This window comes from Anguilla anguilla, chromosome 4 (assembly GCF_013347855.1).
Source record: "Anguilla anguilla isolate fAngAng1 chromosome 4, fAngAng1.pri, whole genome shotgun sequence".
In the NCBI taxonomy this organism is placed as follows: Eukaryota; Metazoa; Chordata; class Actinopteri; order Anguilliformes; family Anguillidae; genus Anguilla; species Anguilla anguilla.
The window spans coordinates 20,764,619-20,785,918 of record NC_049204.1 but is presented as its reverse complement, the minus strand read 5'-3'; the positions used below and the strand labels follow the sequence as shown (position 1 = coordinate 20,785,918).

At 45.2% G+C, this 21,300-nt stretch overlaps 1 protein-coding gene across 7 annotated transcripts in view; it reads right to left on the bottom strand.

The window, feature by feature from the left end:
• LOC118225714 (collagen alpha-1(XV) chain-like) overlaps window positions 1-21,300 on the bottom strand; it is a 73,843-nt gene that overhangs the window by 4,565 nt on the left and 47,978 nt on the right. For 5 of the 7 annotated variants that reach the window (XM_035414586.1, XM_035414588.1, XM_035414584.1 and 2 more), the window contains 31 exons: window positions 20,879-20,905; window positions 19,267-19,329; window positions 18,245-18,322; window positions 18,090-18,152; window positions 17,588-17,737; window positions 15,250-15,303; window positions 14,939-14,974; window positions 14,533-14,667; window positions 14,358-14,417; window positions 13,798-13,833; window positions 13,673-13,705; window positions 12,993-13,055; window positions 12,423-12,458; window positions 12,247-12,330; window positions 11,657-11,722; window positions 11,152-11,187; window positions 9,063-9,125; window positions 8,240-8,329; window positions 8,109-8,144; window positions 7,736-7,789; window positions 6,853-6,909; window positions 6,038-6,097; window positions 5,883-5,924; window positions 4,391-4,418; window positions 3,575-3,652; window positions 3,424-3,449; window positions 3,055-3,153; window positions 2,210-2,354; window positions 1,716-1,771; window positions 1,346-1,474; window positions 581-682 (listed from right to left, as the gene is read on the bottom strand). In XM_035414586.1, coding sequence (XP_035270477.1) covers window positions 581-682; window positions 1,346-1,474; window positions 1,716-1,771; window positions 2,210-2,354; window positions 3,055-3,153; window positions 3,424-3,449; window positions 3,575-3,652; window positions 4,391-4,418; window positions 5,883-5,924; window positions 6,038-6,097; window positions 6,853-6,909; window positions 7,736-7,789; window positions 8,109-8,144; window positions 8,240-8,329; window positions 9,063-9,125; window positions 11,152-11,187; window positions 11,657-11,722; window positions 12,247-12,330; window positions 12,423-12,458; window positions 12,993-13,055; window positions 13,673-13,705; window positions 13,798-13,833; window positions 14,358-14,417; window positions 14,533-14,667; window positions 14,939-14,974; window positions 15,250-15,303; window positions 17,588-17,737; window positions 18,090-18,152; window positions 18,245-18,322; window positions 19,267-19,329; window positions 20,879-20,905 — 2,085 coding nt within the window. The remainder of the gene's footprint in view (window positions 1-580; window positions 683-1,345; window positions 1,475-1,715; window positions 1,772-2,209; window positions 2,355-3,054; window positions 3,154-3,423; window positions 3,450-3,574; window positions 3,653-4,390; window positions 4,419-5,882; window positions 5,925-6,037; window positions 6,098-6,852; window positions 6,910-7,735; window positions 7,790-8,108; window positions 8,145-8,239; window positions 8,330-9,062; window positions 9,126-11,151; window positions 11,188-11,656; window positions 11,723-12,246; window positions 12,331-12,422; window positions 12,459-12,992; window positions 13,056-13,672; window positions 13,706-13,797; window positions 13,834-14,357; window positions 14,418-14,532; window positions 14,668-14,938; window positions 14,975-15,249; window positions 15,304-17,587; window positions 17,738-18,089; window positions 18,153-18,244; window positions 18,323-19,266; window positions 19,330-20,878; window positions 20,906-21,300) is intronic. The other 2 variants (XM_035414590.1, XM_035414589.1) reach the window with 2 other exon arrangements.

Genomic DNA, 21,300 nt, shown 5'->3' with positions numbered 1-21,300 from the left:
ATAACCATGTTAAGGGAAGCCACATTTCTGTGACTCATACAGTGTAAACGCTGAAAACAATAAACAGCCATGTCAGACAACCACTTACCGAATCTGGTGGTGCCTACAAAGTGTTTTTAAAACAATGCTGGCTGAACATCCTGAAGACTAGTCATTTCCACCACAACTCCACCATACTGTTCAGCAGGCAACCCAGCCAAGATGACTTGATGTCTGGTACTATGTTAGCTACTAGTAAGCTGTTATTAATATCATGCTAGTGGTGGTTAAATAAATAGTAGGTAATATCGACAATTTTTTAACGATGGTTAAATAAATAGTAGGCAGTTTTGTACCTTTACATTTTATTACTCATCACACTTTAAGACAAATGTCCCGGTACCAATGCCAAATCCATGCCCACTTAACAGAGAGACTTTACTTTTGGACTGTTTGGACTGTCCTGTTCTGTTTTGTAGTATTCTTGTTCTGGTGACGTGGTGAGTACTAACTTGTGTAAATAAACTGAACATAGACACATCGGTGGCTAACTGAATCCAGGAGCATGAAATAGCAAGCCAGGCCTTATTTGGCCATTTACCTGGGTGATGAGGTCACTGTAGCTGAGCCCTCCTTGCCGGGAGAGCCGATGGGACACGGCAGTGGACGGGCTATCAGCGGGGAGGCTAATCAACTCTCCAAGCTGAGAGGACAGAGCGGAAAATCTCAGGTGTGAACACAAAAACCTTGAGCTGCTTTAACAAACTCCATTGGTACGACCCACTCCTTAAAACCTGTTCTCAATGACTTAATTTCAAGGCTTAGAGAAGCTGTAGACACAGTCTTCTCTGTACAAGTTTTAGTTTTACTGAGTGGAATATGAATTTATATCTATTTTGGCTCCCTCGTGCGAACAGACAGAGGGCATCAGCCTCCCAGTTCATTATGGCCACTGCAGACAGACAGGAACAAGTGAGGAGGAGAACACTAAGTTCTGAAGGTTCTGAAGACTCATATGGACATGGGATAAAACTGAGTTATAAATCATTCATCTTCTAAGCACGAAGATCAGAGAGTAAAGAAACTGTGTAAGTGAGAGGTAATTTTTCAGGCTAACCTAGCTTTAGGACTAACATATTAAATTCTAGATTTGTGGAGTTACCCTTTAATGGAATGTGTAAGCTGAACTTTGTATTGCAGATTTAAGCAAGTTTTACCCTTTTCATATCTTATCGAATATATTTTTTGTGGAAAAAAAGGTAATGCCTTTTCTAAAGATTAAAAAGCACTTTCTAGTCACATTGAACTGACCCCTGACTAATTTGCCAGAGAGATATCAAGATGCAGGGCGATTTTGTACAATTACCTGAACCTTTCTCCAGCCTTCCCGCACTCTGATGTAGAGCTCACTCTTCTCTGAGACGTACGCCATGGTGCCCTCTGCCGAGCGGTGCATGTGCTGGAACAGGGTCTCCACCGACTTATAGGTGGTCACCTGCGGCAGGCAAAAGGAGGGGTAACACCTTCAACCACCCGAAGTAAAGATACCCCACAAGCGCTGAACACTTTCAGAAGAGTGCATCATACACCATTGGTTGAACTGCATGCAGAGTGTCTTTCTTTGGAAAGTTAAATAATGAAAGCAGAATCATTTCTTCTGTCTGAGGTGTTTGAGGTTGCAGCTGAATCTGTCACACGTGTGCCGTTCCTGGCAGTGATTGCGGGTTCAAACTCACGGGGTTCCCAAGTCCAGGTGGGCCAGGGGGGCCAGGGGGGCCAGGAATAGCAACAGCTGAAACAACATAAACAAAACATCTGAAGGGAGGGTCCCTCTCTCCAAATCTATATATTTTTCCCTTGAATAATGAAAAATAGCCTCACATACACATCTACATTGCCACTGTAATGAAAATACAGAAGACTTGTTGTCATTTTCCCTCTCCTCAGTAACTATGACTGTTCTTAATGTATAGTACAGTACAGCGTTCACTGGATGAGGTCTTCACTATGCGTTTGTTCAACATACATCCGAGAAGAAATTTCGAAAAATTCCCACTTTAATCTCTACACCCAGAGAAAATGGTGAGGGAATTGGTGGCACCCTTTACCAAGAGTCCAAGGACAAATAAAATGGCGCAGGCATTTGCTCTGAGGGTAAGGTGTGCTGGTGGTGCACTGTGCGGTGGGAAAGCACGTGGCATCTCTCAGAGAGGCGCAGAGAGACTCTTACCAGAACCAAAGAGAGGGGGGGGCCCTGCGGGCCCAGGAGGCCCTGGGGGGCCTTGAGGTCCAGGTCTTCCAAACCCAGGAGCTCCGGGTTGGCCTGGTCTTCCAGGCTGACCCTGGGGGCCAACGACAGCCTCGCCTTTGGGCCCCTGAAACAAAGCATGATATCGCAGATCATGATACACTCAAATTCTCTTCACAGAACATGCTGTTGATTATTGTGGTTTCCCTTTAAGTAGCAACTACGGCAAATACGCTAATTAGATGTGTATATTTATCTCGTAGCCAGGACAATTTCAATAATGATGTGTATACTAATTATGAAAACAATACTCCATGCATTACAGTAGGAATAAGCTAATTTGAAGAATTTAATTGTCTCGTGCTTGTTTTTTCCCCTGAGAACCGCCTCATTAATCTTTGAGTCAAGGTTTGCCAAATGGCTCATTTTTAAATCTTGAATAATCACACAAGCCAAATCCCCATTAAAACATTTAGAAAATTAAAAGGAAAATCCCAGCAATTAATTTTAATGAAAACCAAACAAAACATCAAAAAGTCAGTGTGTGCCACGTAAACAAGAAATCACATTTGCGCATAAGGGCCTTTTTAATTCAACGAATGCGATCGGATAATTGTTTGTGTGCCCTGTTGAGTGTCTTTAGCGTACTGCGTGGATTACACATGGAAACTGACAGGAGGAAAAGGCCGGCCTAATTGGAGAGGGATCTCCCTTGTAAATGGTTAGAGCCGCTCTGGGCGAGCAGGGGAGGGGTCTTTCATGAGGGAGCGAGAGTAAGCTGCTTCAGGAGCATGGGCGGATGTTTCCGAGGCAGAAGCGTGACTCACCACCAGGCCCGACCTCCCAGGAAGCCCAGGCGGGCCTGGAAGTCCAGCCTCCCCCTTCTGACCCTTCTCCCCTCTGTAGCCGGGGATCCCTTTCTCACCCTGAGGGCCACAAGAGAGGCACAGGTTAAACATGGCGGCACCACTGGCACCCGACTCTTCAGACTCTAAGGATTCCATAGAGTCAAAGCTAAGGAGTCGTAGCACTTCCTTGCATTGGATGATGAACTGAGAGGGAGTGCGTTGTCTAAATGAAAATGATTATGAAAAGAGTATATGATATGATATGCCTGATATGAAAAGCTAAGCAAAATGAAGTTTAAGTTCGAATTTATGGTTTAATATTGAGCACTGAGCATTTCTCAAACTTACCGTAACACCGTTGAGAAGCCAGGAATCTGTGAGAAGAGTGAATATACAATTATTGGTCTGGTAGAGATGGTTTGGAAAGTACACCTGAGTGTAACAGGAAATACTGTCTCCAGCACGTAATGCGAAGGGGCCGATGTGCCCTGGAGCTTACCTGAACTTCCTGGCAGGCCTGGCCAGCCTCGATCTCCCTTCTCCCCTTTGGCTCCCGTCCTTCCCCTACAATCAGACCCTACAAAAACCGCGTTTAAATGTTTACATGGGGACTAAACCCGGACCATCTTCCCCTGCATGTTAACCAATTAGATTAGTTCTATAATTAATAATACAGCATAATAATATATTCCAGAGGTTTTATTATGCATGGATTCCTACGCTAGCTTTTATGTGAATTCCCACTGGCTACTTGTCACTGTCTTACGGATGAGCAGTCTACTATACATTGGTATCACCGTTGAGACTGTAACACTCAAATATTGAGCCTTGGACACAAAACATAGAATGAGTCTGAAAGCCTTGTGGTTACAATGACACTTGACACCAGGCTGTTGTTAAAACCTGTGTCATTTAGTTCTTTTTTTTAAAATGGGTACAAGGAGTACAAGGCATTAAAGATGGATGGCTACAATGGGCTTGGAACAGAATAATGTCCTGAAGCTGAATCTCAGCACAGACACTACCAGGGGTAACTGTGTTCATAACAATCCATACCGCCTGTACGTAAAAAGTAAAATAAACACACACATTGTAATTTTACATAAGGTGCTGGTGACCACAGTGATTATACTAAATAAAGAAATAAACATACCTTTTGTATGTACCCATACATTTACATTTATGTTACCAATCCTGCTGCAATACTGTGGTAACACCTGGCAACTTATTTATGACAAATAAATAATTATGAAATGTTATTTATTATTTTCTAATAACCAAATACAACAAAAATATCCATTCCAAATGTGCTCACCTTCTGTTGAATCTGTGTTCCCATTAATCTGGACAAGACCAAATGAAAATGTTCAGCGTAAATTTCAGATTTCTAGATGCAGTTGTTAAACCAAAAGATAACCATGCACCCAAGTAATAGAATCACCCAAATGTCTGAAAAAAAGTCTTTTCTTAAGAAACAAATTACAGTTTGTAATGAAATAGATCAAAGTAGAAAACAGTTTTTTAATCAGGCATGCCCTTGAAACCTAAAAAATTGAAACGATAACATTCAGTTCAAACATTCACAAGTGAGTGCACATGTGCGTTTGCGTGTTTGAACCCACATGCAAGTACATGTTCATGTGCATACACATCTGTGTGGATGTCACAACACTGAATTGTATTTCACCCTGGACTTAATTGACATGCCTTCTTTGCTGGAATAAAGTGGTGAATGATTACAACAGCATTCCAAACCGTTGAAAGAATGCTCTTAGGGATCCGCGCACGCTGGTGCGCTGAAATTGCACAATCACCGTAGGCTGTGATTTACCTCAGGGCTTTCACTAGCTTCAACCATTTCGTTTACAACGGAGTGACTCTGTTAGTCTGAAACTTACTCATGACAACCCACAACAGACAACAGTGCATAAAAGTGCCACCAAGTTAAAGTCAAACGCATCCCAACAAGTATACAAATATCAATACAACACAAGGTGACCCTCTGAAAAATCATTAAAGCCTAATTGTATTTAAGATATTATCCACCCTGCCATTTTAAATATGGCTGATCGACGAGGGATTTCAACATTGGAGCGCCTTAAGGTGATACAGAGAGAGAGCGAGAGATATAGAGAGCGAGTGAGAGAGTGAGAGAGAGAGGCATATCTACATTTGATTTTGAGGGTCACCTTGCGCTTTGGTTGTTAGTCTTTACTCCATGACACACACCGAAAGAGGGCCACACGACTGGAGACACACACCATGCAGCATGCGGAGAGACCGTACTTCAACCATGCCCGGTTCAGGTTAACACCCAGGGATGCAGCAAGCACATTTCCCCCTTTATTTTCTGCACACCAGCACAAAGCAGGCCATACTGTCTGCTGATCTGCTATGCACAGCCAGCATTACACTCATTTGTGCCACTACACCAGCTGCTATATATGAATGGAGAGGAGTCGATTATTATTCCTCAAATATACTCTCTTTGCAACATATGCATATCCACTGTAGGGCAGGGATGTGGGGTGACTGTAGCACACTCACTTGCTGTTTTGACGAGGTCAAATTAAAACACGTTTGCAAACAACATGCCATGCTTTATGCTGTGGTGCTGTGGACCAGAGTAGGGGGCAGAGTTTAGGGGACAGTCGGGACAGAGGGGAGAGCACAGCAGGGGGAGGGCAGACTGAGGCAGGGATAGCTGTCAGGTGTCCACAGAGCAGTCGGACTCTGACAGACCAAGCTGCCCCCCCTCCCCCAATAACAACCCCCGCTCGGCTGGCCGAGGGCTCTCTTACACTTACTGGTGTTTTGCAGTGTGGTCTGGGAGGGACCGGGAAAACTGTCTTTAAAATTTAGAGGAGAGCAGTTCAGTGCACAGAAGAGAAAAGTGTCCTCTATCATTCAACAGTGACGGCTAAGAGAAGGTGACTGAGAAGGAGGAGGATCTTTCACTTACTCCTTTGGGGCAGTTGAGTGGTCCTGGGCGACCAGGAGGGCCGGGGGGGCCGGGGGGGCCCTGTGAACACAAACAGAGAGGCTGCTCACACCCCACATCTTCAGCCAGGTGAACGTACAGCCCAAGAGGGCTCATCACGAGAGCGTTATTTCCCCAAAGGAAAGGCACTGAAAAGCAGTGGGTCCCAAGCATAATGGTGAACTAGGCATCACTGGATTCTGACACCATTGATACACATGTTACCAAAAAGGCCGTTTCCACACAAATACTTTGTTCACATATAGTACACATTGATTAAAGGTAAACTTCTCATTTCATCATCATCAAATAATTCATTTTTACTTAGATTATTGGTATAGGGATCTTTATGATCCATGCAATTTGAAAATGTATTAAAACAAAATGTGTGGTGTTTGCAAAGGATGTTGAATATACACTGAATGATGTGATCTGTCTGCATGTTACAGCTTCCGCTGGGTGGTGTATTATGTTCATATGAATTTAATGTGCTAATTTTCGCTGCCTTGCTGACATAAAGCAGGCATTTGTACTTCCAATCCATTTAGTGAACTGAGCCAGATTTATTATCCAATTTTGAAATGCAAAAAAAACATTTCTTGGGTTTTGGCCACAGCTGTGGTATGAGTACGCCGTTAAGGGGGCTTTAGCAGTGAACTCAAAAAACATCTGCGCTGCGAGAAGTTTGGCCGGCAACGGTGATTAAGAAACCTGTGGGACCGTGCCAGTCGACATCAAATGAGAGCGTTTCCTGACTGTTTGTTAACAGCCTTGTTTCCGGAACAGACGAGGCTCACCGGCTGACTGACAGAATCTCCCTTTTCTCCTTTCTTCCCCAGCATTCCGGGACGGCCCTGGAACAGAGAAAATGACACGGCCGACCCAAAAAACATTACTGAGAGATCGAGGATGTCAGCGTGATAGCACGCGAAGCTAATGGTGTTTTTTGCGCAACGCTGGTGCGTGTGGAAGTCCCATCGTTGTCGGAATGTCCAAGAGTAAAAAAAAGTTGTAATTATGTACGGTAGTGCTGATTGATCTTTGGAGTGCCTCCTACTATAATGACTGATCACAGCATAATTAACCACAGAGAAGAAAGATGACATATTATACGCCTGAAGAAGGCGAGAGCTGAAACCTTGGAAACTTTCTCAACTTTTAAACTGTTAACATACATATAAAAATTCATATCTGTGTGTGGCCTGCAGATTTACTCTCTTTACTCTATAGCAATTCAAAGTCATCAGCAGCAGTACCATTGTCGTCTGTGTGGGTGTGAGCACTTCTGCTGTCAACTGAAGTCCATTCACTAATCAGTACATTTACAAACAATCTTAACCAATTCTTCAGGACTAAATGTTTTTTGCTCAATCGTATGCTCAAAATGCTAAGCATTCTCCTCACTCTGCCAGAGACAAGCTGAGCTACGAAAGCTACAGTACTGCAGAGCTGCACTGAGTAGGGGAGTCCCTAATTTGACTCTGTGGACCATAACCCTTCCTCCCTGGGTGACATCATGACCAATTATGCACTGTTCCATAAGAATCCCAGCCTTAGCAGCCACTGGTGCAGAGTGAATGATTCTGTGGTTCTGTTAGGCTTCTTATGTCCACACAATATAATATTTAATCCTTGAATCGTAAACTGCGTGAAAGAGATAAATAGGTAAACATTACGTACCGGGCGTCCAGGGAACCCAAATTCTCCTTTTGGTCCCTGGGGTCCAATGGGGCCCTGCAAACAATCCACCCAACTTTGAGCAGAACTCTTACTACGCATCAATGTGTCGAACAGAAGGTGTGCCAGGGAAAATCCGTTTTAAATTTAAACATTTCAAATGTGGATTCACTTGATCCTGGTCTGACAGCAGACACGTTTCATTACATTTTTCCTTAAATTATCTTACAAACACTTAGGGCACTGCATCCATGGCCACAGTGCTATAAGCTGAAGATGGAAAGTGTTTCATTGGATACATTACACACAAAAATAGAAAAGGGTTTACTGTGTTTACAGTATAGACTACAGGGAAGCAAATTTAGTGGAATCTTACCATGAGTCCAACTTGGCCAGGGAAACCACGTTCACCCTATATAACACATGAGAACTTGGTGAGTAGATCATTTTGGAAATAGATTAGTCCAACCATGTGACCTTTGAACTAGGAAGTAGAACAGCACTGACCTTGATTCCCTTGGGCCCCTGCGGCCCTCTGAGTCCAGTCATCAAAGACCCGTCGGCGCTGATGGTGACCCCGGGTTCGCCCTTTTCGCCCTGCACACACACACACACACACGTGCACACACACTTAGGTAATGCACAACACATGCATGTGCACCACCTAAAGTCCTCTATGACCAAACACAGCTTTAGATACTGATCTCTCTCAAGCTGTTCAGTGTCTGGACTGGATGTACTGTATATTTCCTAAGAAGATGCAGGCTGGCATGCATTAGTTGGACCAGGTCAGATTCAACAACTGGCTTCAAGCTGTCTTTTAATTACGGTCCTAATATTTTCATTTGAATACATTTACTGGTCTACAAACCGTAAGTACTTTGGATTGCATATGCTAGACAACATACTTCTTAAGTGTTTTTATAGTAGAAACTACTATAATATTTCTTAATGGATTTGATCACTCTAAAGAAAAGGTGTACAGTCTTATCCAAAAAGGGCCAGTGTGTGTGCAGGTTTTTGTTGTAGCTCAGCACTAAGACACCTGATTCTAGTTATCAAAGTCTTGACTGAAAACCACGTTAAGTTCTGATAAGAGTTTACTCAGGTGTTGTAATGCTATGCCAAAACAAAAACCTGCACCCACCCATGCAGGTCCTTTCCGGGGTGTGACTGGACACCCCTGCTCCACGGGTCACCCATTCATGGTGAACCACTGTTGCAGAACAGTGAACGTAGAAGCAGGTGTGTCCTGTGCTTGCTCTTTCAGATCCACCATACCCCATACAGGACACGGTCCACACCTCCACCTCCAGCCCGTGTTCCTTACCTTTAGCCCCGCAGAGCCCTGGATCCCTGGAAGCCCCATGTCCCCCTTCGGGCCCCTCGGTCCCTGGAAACGGAGGAGAAACGAGGAGGGAAATCAGTACCAGCCTGGCAGTGCTGCAACAAAGAGGCAGCACCACCAGGTGCTGTGCTGTCCGCACACGCACGTGGATCTTTTCGTGCAGTTAACACCCGGTCATTTGCAAGAACCAAAACTCTACGAGCATGTCGCACCAGCAACAAAGATATCCTCCTTCTAGCAGTAAAGGACGGTACACAAATATAAAGCTAAGGGTTGTATACTATGCACAAGGGCCATTGTTTGTACACAGAACTGTGCAGAGAAGAAACTCTAGAAACCATTACGCGTTCACATCTCTCTTATCCACGCCAGACATCGGCTACCTACCAATTTGTCTTTCCGAGAGCAGGGAGGAAGCAAAATCTACAATTATTACCGATATAAAAGACAAATGACGGAGACGCGATGCTTTTTAACTGAGAGCACCGAGGCAACCTCTCCCCTGTTTGGCTGAAAAGAAAGCGAATCCAATTTCCTTCCGTCCTTTGTTCGAGATATTCAAAGAAAGAAACCACAAACACGGCCGATAATTTGAGAAGGTATTTTCTTGTGGTTGTAATACTTGTGTACTGCGGCCAGACGAGCTTTGATCAGAGGATATGAAAACTGGCAGGTTTGGTCCAGTCAAACCTCTTTTGACACAAACTGTCTCAACAAGTAACACAATGAGAATGACTTAAGATCCACCGTCTGACTCCAAGGCAATTATCAGTCAAGCTCACATGACAAGGAGACAGTGAAAACAAGCAATTTGTTCGCTTCCAGGATGGTTTACCACTAAGCCTTTCAGCAATTAAAGACAAGCATGACATCTAAGATCTAAAGCTACAGCTGAAAGAAAGCATGTCATGTTTGTCACGTCACATTCAGCTAATTTGCTCTGTTTCGAGACAATTTCCAAGCAACAGTAATTTCTTTATTTTGTTGCACTCTCAGGTCCAGAATACTACTATAGTACACTGCAGACTTATCGGGTTTCTGCCTCAATTTACCGGCAAACCTTCTCACTCTGAATGTCACAAAACACTGATTTTGGAAGTTAATGGGATTAAACCTATTAAATGACACTGCCAGATAATGCACAAACTGCAAATACACATTTCCCTTTCCAGTGACTGATCTCAGTGTGCCAATATAATAGATTGCTTTTTGTCTCTAGTAATTACTACAATTGTTGCAGGCTTTCTTGAGTGAGGGACTGCATGCAACCCACAGTTTAAATGTGTGTGTTTCTAACACTCGAATGAGAAACTTCACAGAAGACGGCGTCTAACACTATTAAATAAATGTCAAGCATTTTCTTCCCGTAAATTTAATCTCCATATATTTCCATTTATTTCACATTTCTAACAACTGTCTTATTAGTACAAGATATACAAAAACTAAACACTGAAATACACTGCCTTCCCATTGTCATCTAACATAATCATGTCCAACTTTAAATTGATGTTTAAATTCTTTGGAAGAAATCAATAGAAATCAAAAAATGTTTGCTAATTAAACCCTAGAAGTGGACTTTACTGAGCACAAACTAAAAGCAGGGAATGTCCAACCAAACACCTTTGAAAGAGATGCTTTCTTCAGACAAAAACCCTAATATACACATTAAGTTTAAACATGCACATCTGCACAGAGTTTTCTTTATGTAGCTCTTTATTGCCTGTAATAGAGATGAAACGCAAGGGAAGTGCTGCTTCCAAGCCAAATAACCATGATGCAACAGTCATTTCTGGAATGGATACAAAGCAGAGGCCCCGACACAGAGGACCCCATAAGTCACACAGAAATGCATACACTCACACACATTAAAACACCAACACACGTGCACGTATAAGCACACTCATAGGCACACACACACACACACATACACAGGCACTCACACACACTAAAACACCAACACACATGCACGTTTGCACACACTCATAGGCATACACACGCATACACACATACACACACACACACAATAAAATATGCAGTCACGTTTCTTAAGGAACATTGGAAGTTAGCTTACAGGAAATCCTGCTCGACCTGGCAAGCCTTCAGGTCCCTGCAACATGCAAAACACACACAAGCAAGTACAACATGCAGATGTTAACACTGTTAACTGCTAATGCTATTAAAGCAGGGCCAGCTGCAGCCTGCAAGGTCTTCCCACAGCACCACAGCTGGGATGATATGAGGTGTTTTGTATTATTTTCTGACAAACAGGTACAGTATGAAAATGAGTTGCCAAGAATACTTGACAACTGGCCGTACTCTCCAATATGGAAAGACCTATCCTCACTGACATTTTAGGCATCGATCAAAGCAGTCAATAATTAGGCATTCATGCAACGTGATAAGACAATCACTCAAAAAACATTACATATGCAAAAGAGTGAGAAAAGTACGTGCGACGTGCTTGTCTTTGGAGCATCAGGGCGAGTTTTATTCATGTCACATGCGTGCTGGGAGTAAAGCTGGTCTCTCATTGGTGGCGTCTGAAGCTGGAGTTCAGCTGCAACACAAGCACTCACCATGGGCCCCGGCGGTCCCTGCATCTCCGTGAGGTTAAAGGCTCCGTCGGTGTCGTTGAGCAGGAGCTGAGGGAGACACAGGAGCCCATCACATCAGAGCCACCGGAACCTTCCACACCCAGTCCACGCTCTCAATCTGACCCCGCGGCAGGTCTACAGGTGCATACGCACCAATCTTAAGTGTGGTGCGGCGGTAAGGAGTGTTGAACAAACCAAATATACACCGCTTCAAGCCCTGATAAAAAAATCATTGCATTTCCATATACAGTAAAATGCCCAGTTGTCAATTCAACTCTCATAGAGTACAATAAGAGTACAATAGGAACCATACAGTATGTGCTCTGTAAGCGTTGATTTAACACTGAACATTTTACTCTGTACAGATAAGGGTCAATGACCCAATCCAGTAGTTTATCTGTTCAATTATAGCCCTGTCAGGTCTGCAGTAGTACTCAGGTGTGAAGAGCCAAGCTAACTGGACACTCCTTTGTTGCAACATTCTCTCATTATTGCTGCCATATTGCAGTGCAGTCATGCCTGATAATGGAAGATTACTGGAGAAATGTCTGCATTAGGAAAGGACGGCTCACATCTTGGAAGCTGATCATTGGCCCCGGGGGTCCGGGTGGTCCAGGAGGACCTGTGACACTGGACCCGTCGACGCCGCGCTCCCCCTGTAACACAGAGAACATTCCGCTGAGGTCCGGGAACACGGGGGCCGGGCGGCGCGGCGGACGGACCTGACGGCGATGACGGCGCATCGTACCTTTGCTCCCGGACTGCCCTTGTCTCCCGTTCCTCCCTGCAGAAAACAAACAACCGCGACGGTGAAAACCCACAAACACCGGATGGACCGACTCTGCTCTCTCCCACTGACCTTCGGGTCAGCCTGCACTTTTTTAATAAAGCGAAATGGTTTTTGATTAAGTTTGGGCAACCTGATCTCGGGTCAGTTCATAGGAGACAGGACATATCCGGCAGAGACGTCAGAGAAAACAAGGTCGAGGCATCGCGCTTATATGTGAGCTTCATTCTGTTCTGCTCAACAGCAGACAGTAGCTTTAGTTTGGTGCCACCTAGAGTTGGACCTTTGCTTAGCATCAATATGTAAAGCACTTCATAGATACTGCCAATAAACTGCTAAATTCAGTATCAGATGTGTGTAACTCAATAGCAATCATTCAGAATGCATATTTACAGTACAGACATATCTCAAATATATAACCTGGGTGAATCGTATGGCATAATAAGCCAGGTCTGATGTCAAGCTACAGATTATTAGCATTAGCATAAAGGTACTAGTTTGAAAGCAGTAGATGCTGTGTGGTGTACTAACCCTTAATCCAGGTACTCCTGCTATACCTGGGTTGCCATCTCTTCCTGGATTACCACGCTCACCCTGAAAGGACAGAGAAGAACAGTCAAAAGAACAATAGGGGACAAAGAACCTTGCTTGGGGACTGAAATGTAGTCTCATGTGTTTGCAAGTAAGATCAATTACACGGGAGGGCAAGAGTAATATGCAAGCTTTATTGCTTCAAGAAAGCTGTACTTCACATTAATCAAAAAACCAGATCTGAAGGCGAAGACCGCATTGGACATTTGGTCACAATCTTGCGACCAGACAGACCGATACACGTGTTACGCCTAAACAAGGTTTTTCAAACACGATTGACAATGTGCAGTATCTAGAGAGGGGAAGTCAGGGAGGTGTTCTGGAGAAGGTTTGAAGTGTTTGATCAATGCAAGACTTCCAGAGCTTCACACCCGCATCGCACGCACAAACAAGCCAAACTCACTGCAGCCTTTCCGTTCTCATTAATGACAGGCCTCTCAGCCTTAAGGAGAACGCAGAAGGGGTTAAAGCCCGCGTCTGGTTGACCTGCGTGTTTGTTTTGCACAGATGGTTTCAGTGGAATTCAATGAAAATTAGCGGTAATGGAAAGCACATTGTTCTAAATGGTACATTTCCTCTCTCTGCGAGATGAATGAGAAACAGTTGCGTGACGGACCCACCTTCTCTCCCACACCGGGCTTACCGTCGGCCCCCTGCAAAAAAAAAAAAAAAACCATAAAAAACTTCACTGCCTGTTTCGGGGAAGAAACGGTATGACACAATGGTCTAAGCAAGGTCTCCCTACCTTGGGCCCTGGGGGGCCAGGAAGGCCTCGAGGTCCCTGAGAAAGAAGAAAAAGAAATAAAATAAGGTAATGAAGTTCAACGACAGCATCGCAGCATCTCACCAGAGCTGCCCTACATGGCTGAGCGCAACTCAGCGGCCTCTCTCTGGCTCGGGGTGGGGGGGTGGGGTGGGGGGGGGCGATGGATATCACTGACAAGGCCATGCTTTTAAAATGGAAATGATCAAGGCTAATTTTTCTGTGTGTAGCTTTTAAGACGCACCTTGGGTGGTTTTGCAAGATGATAAAACCCAAGGAAACATTTCAGCTGCACCTATGTTTGGATACTTCAACGAAAGCTCTGCTATTGAGGCTTGATTGTTCCTGGTCTGCTCACTTTTAACACCCTCCCAGGAGTCCACTTTGAAACACTTTCAGAATTTTGCCAGATCAGATACGCTTGGGAAATGTAAACATAGTCCTTTAATCAAGCTCTTTTTTCATGTTGCAGGAAGATGTTGGTCTGTTATGGGCTCAAGCTCCTCTCCCATGCTCCCTCACTCACTCGCCCGCTCGCTCACCTGTGGGCCTTCGGGTCCAGGCATCCCGAACCCACCCAGTCCTCCAGAACCTTCCAGGTCCTGCACGCAACCGATTAACAACAACAGTGAGATCATGAGCAAAGAGCAAAGGCTTCTGGGACGGAAGGGCAGCATGTGATTGGGGGCTCACTTCATTGGACGTTTCAAAGCTCACCTCCATGTCCAGGGCAGAGCCCAGTCCTGGGGGCCCTGGTGGTCCTGGCGGCCCCGGGGGCCCATGTTGGCCAACGGGGCCCCTGGGCCCTTCAGGTCCGATAGGGCCTGGGAGCCCCGGCTCTCCCACCTCACCCTGAGAGGAGACACAGAACCTTCTGTGAGGAGTGTGTGTCTGCGTGTGCGTACCTGTGTGTGTGCATCGTGCACGTGTGTGTGTGAATTGAGGGACGGGCTTTCAGATTAAAATCTTGGCCAAAGGAAAGAAATATAAGTATTGAACGAAAAAGCAAGATCAGTGTGTCACTCCACTGCACTACTAATTCCATATCCCTTTTCTCACCATCAAAACTTGCAAAATGTTTTGTATTAAATTGAAATTGAACATTCTTTCAAAACATAATTACCTTCAGTCCAGGTGGTCCAGTCAAGCCCGGATCACCCTGCGAGAAAAAAAGACACATATTACATACAGTACAGACACACCCAAAGACATACCAGGAAGACAAGAACTGTTTAACATATCACCCAAATTTAATAATCACAACCACCTGTCACCGAATACCTTTCAAAACACATCATGTAACTAACACGCTTTTGTCCATACCAGCGTCAGGCGAGTTTTGCTGAGCAGAACGACAGAGAAACAATACTTTGACCATAGTGCTTCAATTTGTCAACTTCCCCCAACTCTTGTGGTGGCTTCCATCCAGCTTACCTTCTCCCCTTTCGCACCTGCTGTTCCCGCTTTTCCATCAACTCCAGGGGGTCCCTAAAACAGGCGTTATAAATGTCATGAGGACTCTGCAGTCCCACCAGTCAGCAGTTACAGTTTCACTGCGATTCAACAAATTTATGAACAGGGAAAGCCATTCAAACAATGTCACACCTATATTTCCATAACACCATGAGTTAATGTGTTCAGATGTACAAAGCTGACATACTTTGTAACATCAAAATGATGCTAACTGCTTCGGCAAGCAGTGAACAGTTCAGGATGGAAGATTATGAGGCCTTCTAAAAAATAATAATACTTGCATTTCACATGGCATTTACGTTTTCAATGAATATACATACATGGTGTGTGAAGTAAGTATACTTATGTTAAGGTTGAGTAGATGTGGTTAGTAAAAGGTTACAATAATCATGACTGAAAAGGCAGATTTTCACCAACAATGCAGATAAACCATGTTCCTGGGGAAGCACATATAGTTGTCTGAGCTTAGCTCCATGAGTGGAGTCCTGCTTTTCCCAACAGTTTAAACACATGCCCTATTTAAAATTCTGCAACCAAATTCTCCATGCTCCATACTCAAAAAGAAGGATGGTCAAAGTGAAAGCCCACATGATCCTAGCTTTCATTGGTGAATCTTGCTGTCAGTCATCACAAAAGATTGCATTAATTGGGTAAATGATTTTTTTTTTTTTTTTTTTTACAGGTATCTGTATCACCAGCACCTTCTGAACAACTAAAGCCGATGTGCAAATAAAAGTTCTGCAAAACATTGCAATCATGTTTCAGCAGTTACAAACTGGAAAAATAAATCCAACGTCAAATCAAGAGAAATCCAAGGAAGCGTTCACAGGTAAGATTCCGTTGCTTTCTGTGCAGTCAAAAGGCCCAGGGCCTCATCTGTGGGAAGCTTGCTAATTTGATACAGGGTAACCCTGTTATCCTTAAAGCAATAATCAAATCCTTCAATAGGTTCTCTGGGCCCGCGGCCAACAAATCAACCTTTAAAAGTTAATTGGAGGGAAATTTACACGATCAAATATTAGGACGGAAATTCCCAAAGCCCTGTTTGAACAGTTGAAGCCTGACCCAGGCTTTGAGCAGACGAGATGTCAGAGCTGTGTACGCTTGGAGGGGGGCGGGAACACGCGCGTAGCAGACCACACAGGGAGAGGCGGAGGCCAGCGTGGTGTTTATCGTGGAGAGAGAGAATGGCGGCTGTTTATAAACACGGGCCGCTTTCAAGTGGCGTCGGGAGAACGCACGCGCTGCAGCCCACGGCTCCTCTCTCCTCGCTCGCGGTTTTAACCCTCGCCACGGAGCCTCGTGTGCTCACGGTACAAACGCCCCCTGGAGCCGATTGGCTGACGAGCGCTCCTCGGGTCGTCCCCCGCAGCGGGATTCTTTGTTTAAAGAACTCGGGTCTATGACACGTCACAGGCTCGGCCAATACGGGTCCAGAACCGCAGCATCACTGACCGAGCGCATCAACACGTGCAGATGGGCGTGAGAAATCTTGTTGAGATAAATGACCACTAAGCATTAGCACAGTACCATGGAGCTGACTGCTGTAAGGGCATGGCTGCACTGACCAATCTTTGGCAGAAACCTCAAGTCCAAAACATTGGTTATCTGGTTGCAGCTCACCCACCCACGCACACACACACTGACTCAGACGTGCACGCATACACACCGACGGATGTTTATTGAATAAGGCCATGCCATGTCAATTGTGCAGAATACTTGCAGTGTGTGGGGTGGGGAGATTAAGAAACATGGGAGCTTGGAGGTTTTGAGAGAAAATGCTGCCTTTCATAGCCTACTGGTTCAGTGGCCTGACCAAACCAGCGCAATACCTCTCCGGGGTCAAATTCAGAGTCAAAACCAGAGGCAGACCCACTAAACCACTGATCAAACACCTGCAACAAAGGCCAGGTCACGGAGGTCAAAGATGAGAGTAAGGACAGGAAAAAAACATAACCACACCTGAGTCATTACAGGACTTTTCAAACTGGCCATATGAAATCTACATTTGACATAACCTCACCAAAAACGTTACCAGACATACCTCGCCAACAAAATGAATGTTACTGTAAAAACCTGGCCAACAGCAAGACGAATGTTAAATCTAATCTGTTCCCTGACAATGGTTAGTAAAGGACATTTAGACCAGGGCTAAATACAGTCAATGTCACTTCAAATGGTCTGTTGGCACATACAGCGAATGCGGTACTGAGGTTAGAGTCAGTGACCATTACAGGGTACCCTGCCACGAACGTGTGCTGTGTGCAAATAAAGTCAGAACAGACGGGTGTATACTCACAGGTAACCCGGGTTTACCCGGTTCTCCGTTCTTCCCATCATTCCCTGGGGCGCCGGGCAGCCCCGGGAGCAGGCCCATCGTGGGGCCAAAAGATGTGCCGGGCCCTGGGGGGCCAGGTTTTCCTGGGGGACCGGGAGGACCAGGGGGGCCCTATGGGTACACAGACATTTGTGTATACATAAAATTTTAATATGCACTGCTTTAATACAAAAATAATCCAAAATTATGGATGTGTGCCACAATGTTATCAGCATCAGTGTTACTTGTACAATAAGTTCAAATAATATCAAACCAATACAAATGAATGAAACTTGTAGTTCCTGAGTACATATATGCACTGAGGGCATGCATTCATTTTAGACACAGCGCCCTCTACAGTTTGACAGCAGACCAAGCCATCAAATTCAGAGTGCAAGCTCAAGTTGATATTGACAGATATGCTGTAAAGCGCACAAAAAGAGTAAAAATATATTTCACGAGTAAAGCAGGACTGGATACTCACTCTGACTATTTCTGCGTCGCTGTCAAAGTCCCCGAACCCAGAGCCGTAAGCATCGATACCATCCTGCAATTCACCAGGACGGCAAGTTAATGCACAATCACTCAGCAGTCACAGTATCACAGACTCATACACTGTAGGGCCGGGAGATTACACACCGAGGGCCTGGGAGGGCTGGGACGGCCTGGAGGGCCAGGTGGCCCGGGAGGCCCGGGGAGGCCCACTCCAGGATCACCCTGCAGAGACAGGAGCACAGCAGTCATTGCATAGGGCCAGATTTACTGTCAGAAATTCGCTATATTGCAGCTCTGTTGCGGTGGTATGTACCAACACATTAACGACTGATTCACCGAGACTGGTTCTGTTCACATAATCAAAGAAATCCAACGCTCTCATTCGCAACTTTGTGGTAGGAGACACCCAGTCTTCCAGAATGACCCCGCTGTTCAGTTTAAATCTTCAAGCATCCTCCATCATCAAGCATGAAAGCAGCAATGGTCGAATGTCAAGGAACCCAGCCATCTTCACGTGTTAAAAGACCTCCTCTAAACCAGCCGCAGCTGCAGCTCACCTGGCAGGCTCCAGCACAGCTGCTTTTAATAGCGCTGCACACTACGGCCAGGGTGCACCTGGAGGAGGAGCCTGCTAGGCCCACGGAGCTGCTCTGAGCTGGCTGCAGCGCATCACCGCTCAGAAGGAAGGAAGTTCGGAAAGTAACCGTGGGCAGGGCACGCAATATAATAAGTCAACGGAGCGTGGAAAATGTGCCTTTGGAAAATGTTCAGCAGGAGAACAATTGCCTTTCCCCACAAATCTTTCAGCATAACCCCAGACAACTTCTTTGCTGGGCGGTGGTCATGACCTCTCCTTAAAAAATTCTGGCCTCAGAAATGCTTCTATTTCCCATAAGCTCACCCTTGAACAAACTCGTTAATGACTTAATAAATCACTAACAAGTGTTCAAACTTGAGACTACAGTCAGAAGATGAACAGACTATGAATCTCCAGCTAAATTCCCCTGAAATAGCGTAAGTACTGGCCACACACGGCATATATCCCACTTGCTGCATTCCTCGACCTCCGCAGATTGGGAGGTGAAATACTGGTGACTGGCGATCACACACATTAAACACAAAACGGGGTATACGGGAAGGTCGCGCGTGCGCTCGTGTTTCCGTACCTTTTCTCCCTTGGGTCCCAGGTCTCCTCCCAATCCGGGAAATCCCTGCGGGCCCTGGGCTCCCTGCGTGGGAGGAGCACAGGAATCACTTTTTTTTTTTCGGATTGAACACCCCTCTCCCAGAGCCAGAGGCAGCTCCCCACAAACACTCCGCACCAAAGAGCCACATCAATACAGAGCCACTCAAGCCAACTCGTCATCTGTTTACTATAAGAAGCCTTGCAGAATCACTGAGGAACTCAGACGACACGGTCAGTGACTTTTGTTTTTCAGCTTCGTATCCATTTGGAGAAATAATATTCCCTCAGATAAAAGTGGTTTCATTACTGGACAGTGTGTGAAGAAATTGACAGTTTTCAGTATGTGCTATAGAGTATGCACTATTCGCTGCTTTGCAGGAGGCAGGCCCGGCGCACGCAGATGGGGCCTCACACGTGTGCCCCGGGGGTCACGCCCTCCGGCTCGGCTAATCAGGTGCGGGGGCGGTGACGCTTCCCACAATCAGGGGGCGGGAGACATGAAAGGCTACCAGGTGTCTCCCCCCCCCCCCCAAACCAGCCGCAGCCCAAAACCCCCTCCTACAGTGCCGCGCTGGGCAGCGCAACCATAGTGGAATTAATGGAGGGACAACGTTCTGTTTTCACCCAACGCTCCCGTATAATTTCCCTCCCGTTTTTTGTCTCAGGATTCCTTGCATATGTAAGTTATTGGATAGGTCCAGTTGGCTGAGTGGGGGCCACTGAATGTAAAGAGGTACAGTTCAGACTTACAGAAGCTGGACAGAGGAGGGAAGAGAAGAAAAAACAGCATCTGTGCTAGGATTCTACAACCCCATATTTTCACACCCAAGACATTTAGACGTGTGAAAGGCACACTCCTTTTAAACATCTACCTATAATATAAATTTGTGACACAGGTGGAAAATCCAGGGGTCAAACCAAAAGTCTTCCTCAGTATTTTGTTCCAATCACCTGGATTTGCTAATTAGCACAGTTCTTCAGCCAGGTGGTAGAACCAATTGGCAAATCAGCTGGTTGAGTTCAGGGGAAAGAGAAACACATGGCAGGACTTTTACTTTCTGACCCCGGATTTTCCACCTTTGCTAACAGAAATATTAACTGAAGGATGTATGTAAAGTCATGTAAATTTCTCTAATTTATATTGTTCGTCCATGTGATGAGATGCCTAGTTTGCTTTCTGTGTTCAGTAACAATTCCATGGTCCTAAGCTGAAGAGTAAGGCTACGGACCCTAGAGACCCTGCTCAAGGCCAAATCGTCTTTCTACCTGGCTGCCTAATCACCATCTGTGTAAATTGTCAATGAATTTACTGAAGCTCAACTGTAATTTCAGTCTGATGAACATTCTGTCTCAATCTACCTGTGGTAAGACCAGCAGGTCATATGTCTCAGTGATATATTTGGTGAGTTCACCTCCCATGCCATGCCCCCCTGCCACCCCCACCCCTCTCTTATTGTCTGGGACTGGGATGAAAGGTGTTAAACACGTGTAAGACAAAAAAAAAACATATGTGTGGGAGTAGGCAGCAGTAGAAACATATATCTGCCAATGAAAACTGATCATAATATCTGAACTGAATGGACGGTACTTACCGTAGCTCCATCTTCTCCCCGGCTCCCCTGAAATACAAAGTAAAATCCATTACAACTTTTACTGGCTGCCTGATTGAAAACAGAGTAGTGAAACAATGAAGAATCAGATACTGGGATGTTCCCCACACTGGCCTGGAGCAGGGTTCTGTAAGGAGGGGGGGAAGGGGGGGGATCTTTTACAAACACAACATACAGTGTATCTATTCAGCTGGACATAGAACACATTTAACAGCAACGTATAACAGACTATAACACACATGGTAAAAACCTAATGACGCTAGAAGCTGTGTTCCCTAATGACGGAGAAGAGCTCTCTCGACTGCTTGGCACCTGGAGACAGCGGAAGCTCACATTTTTACCGAGGCCTGAAGAATGCTCCTTAACAAATGTCCACTCTAGATCATAATCGAAGAGATTCAAAT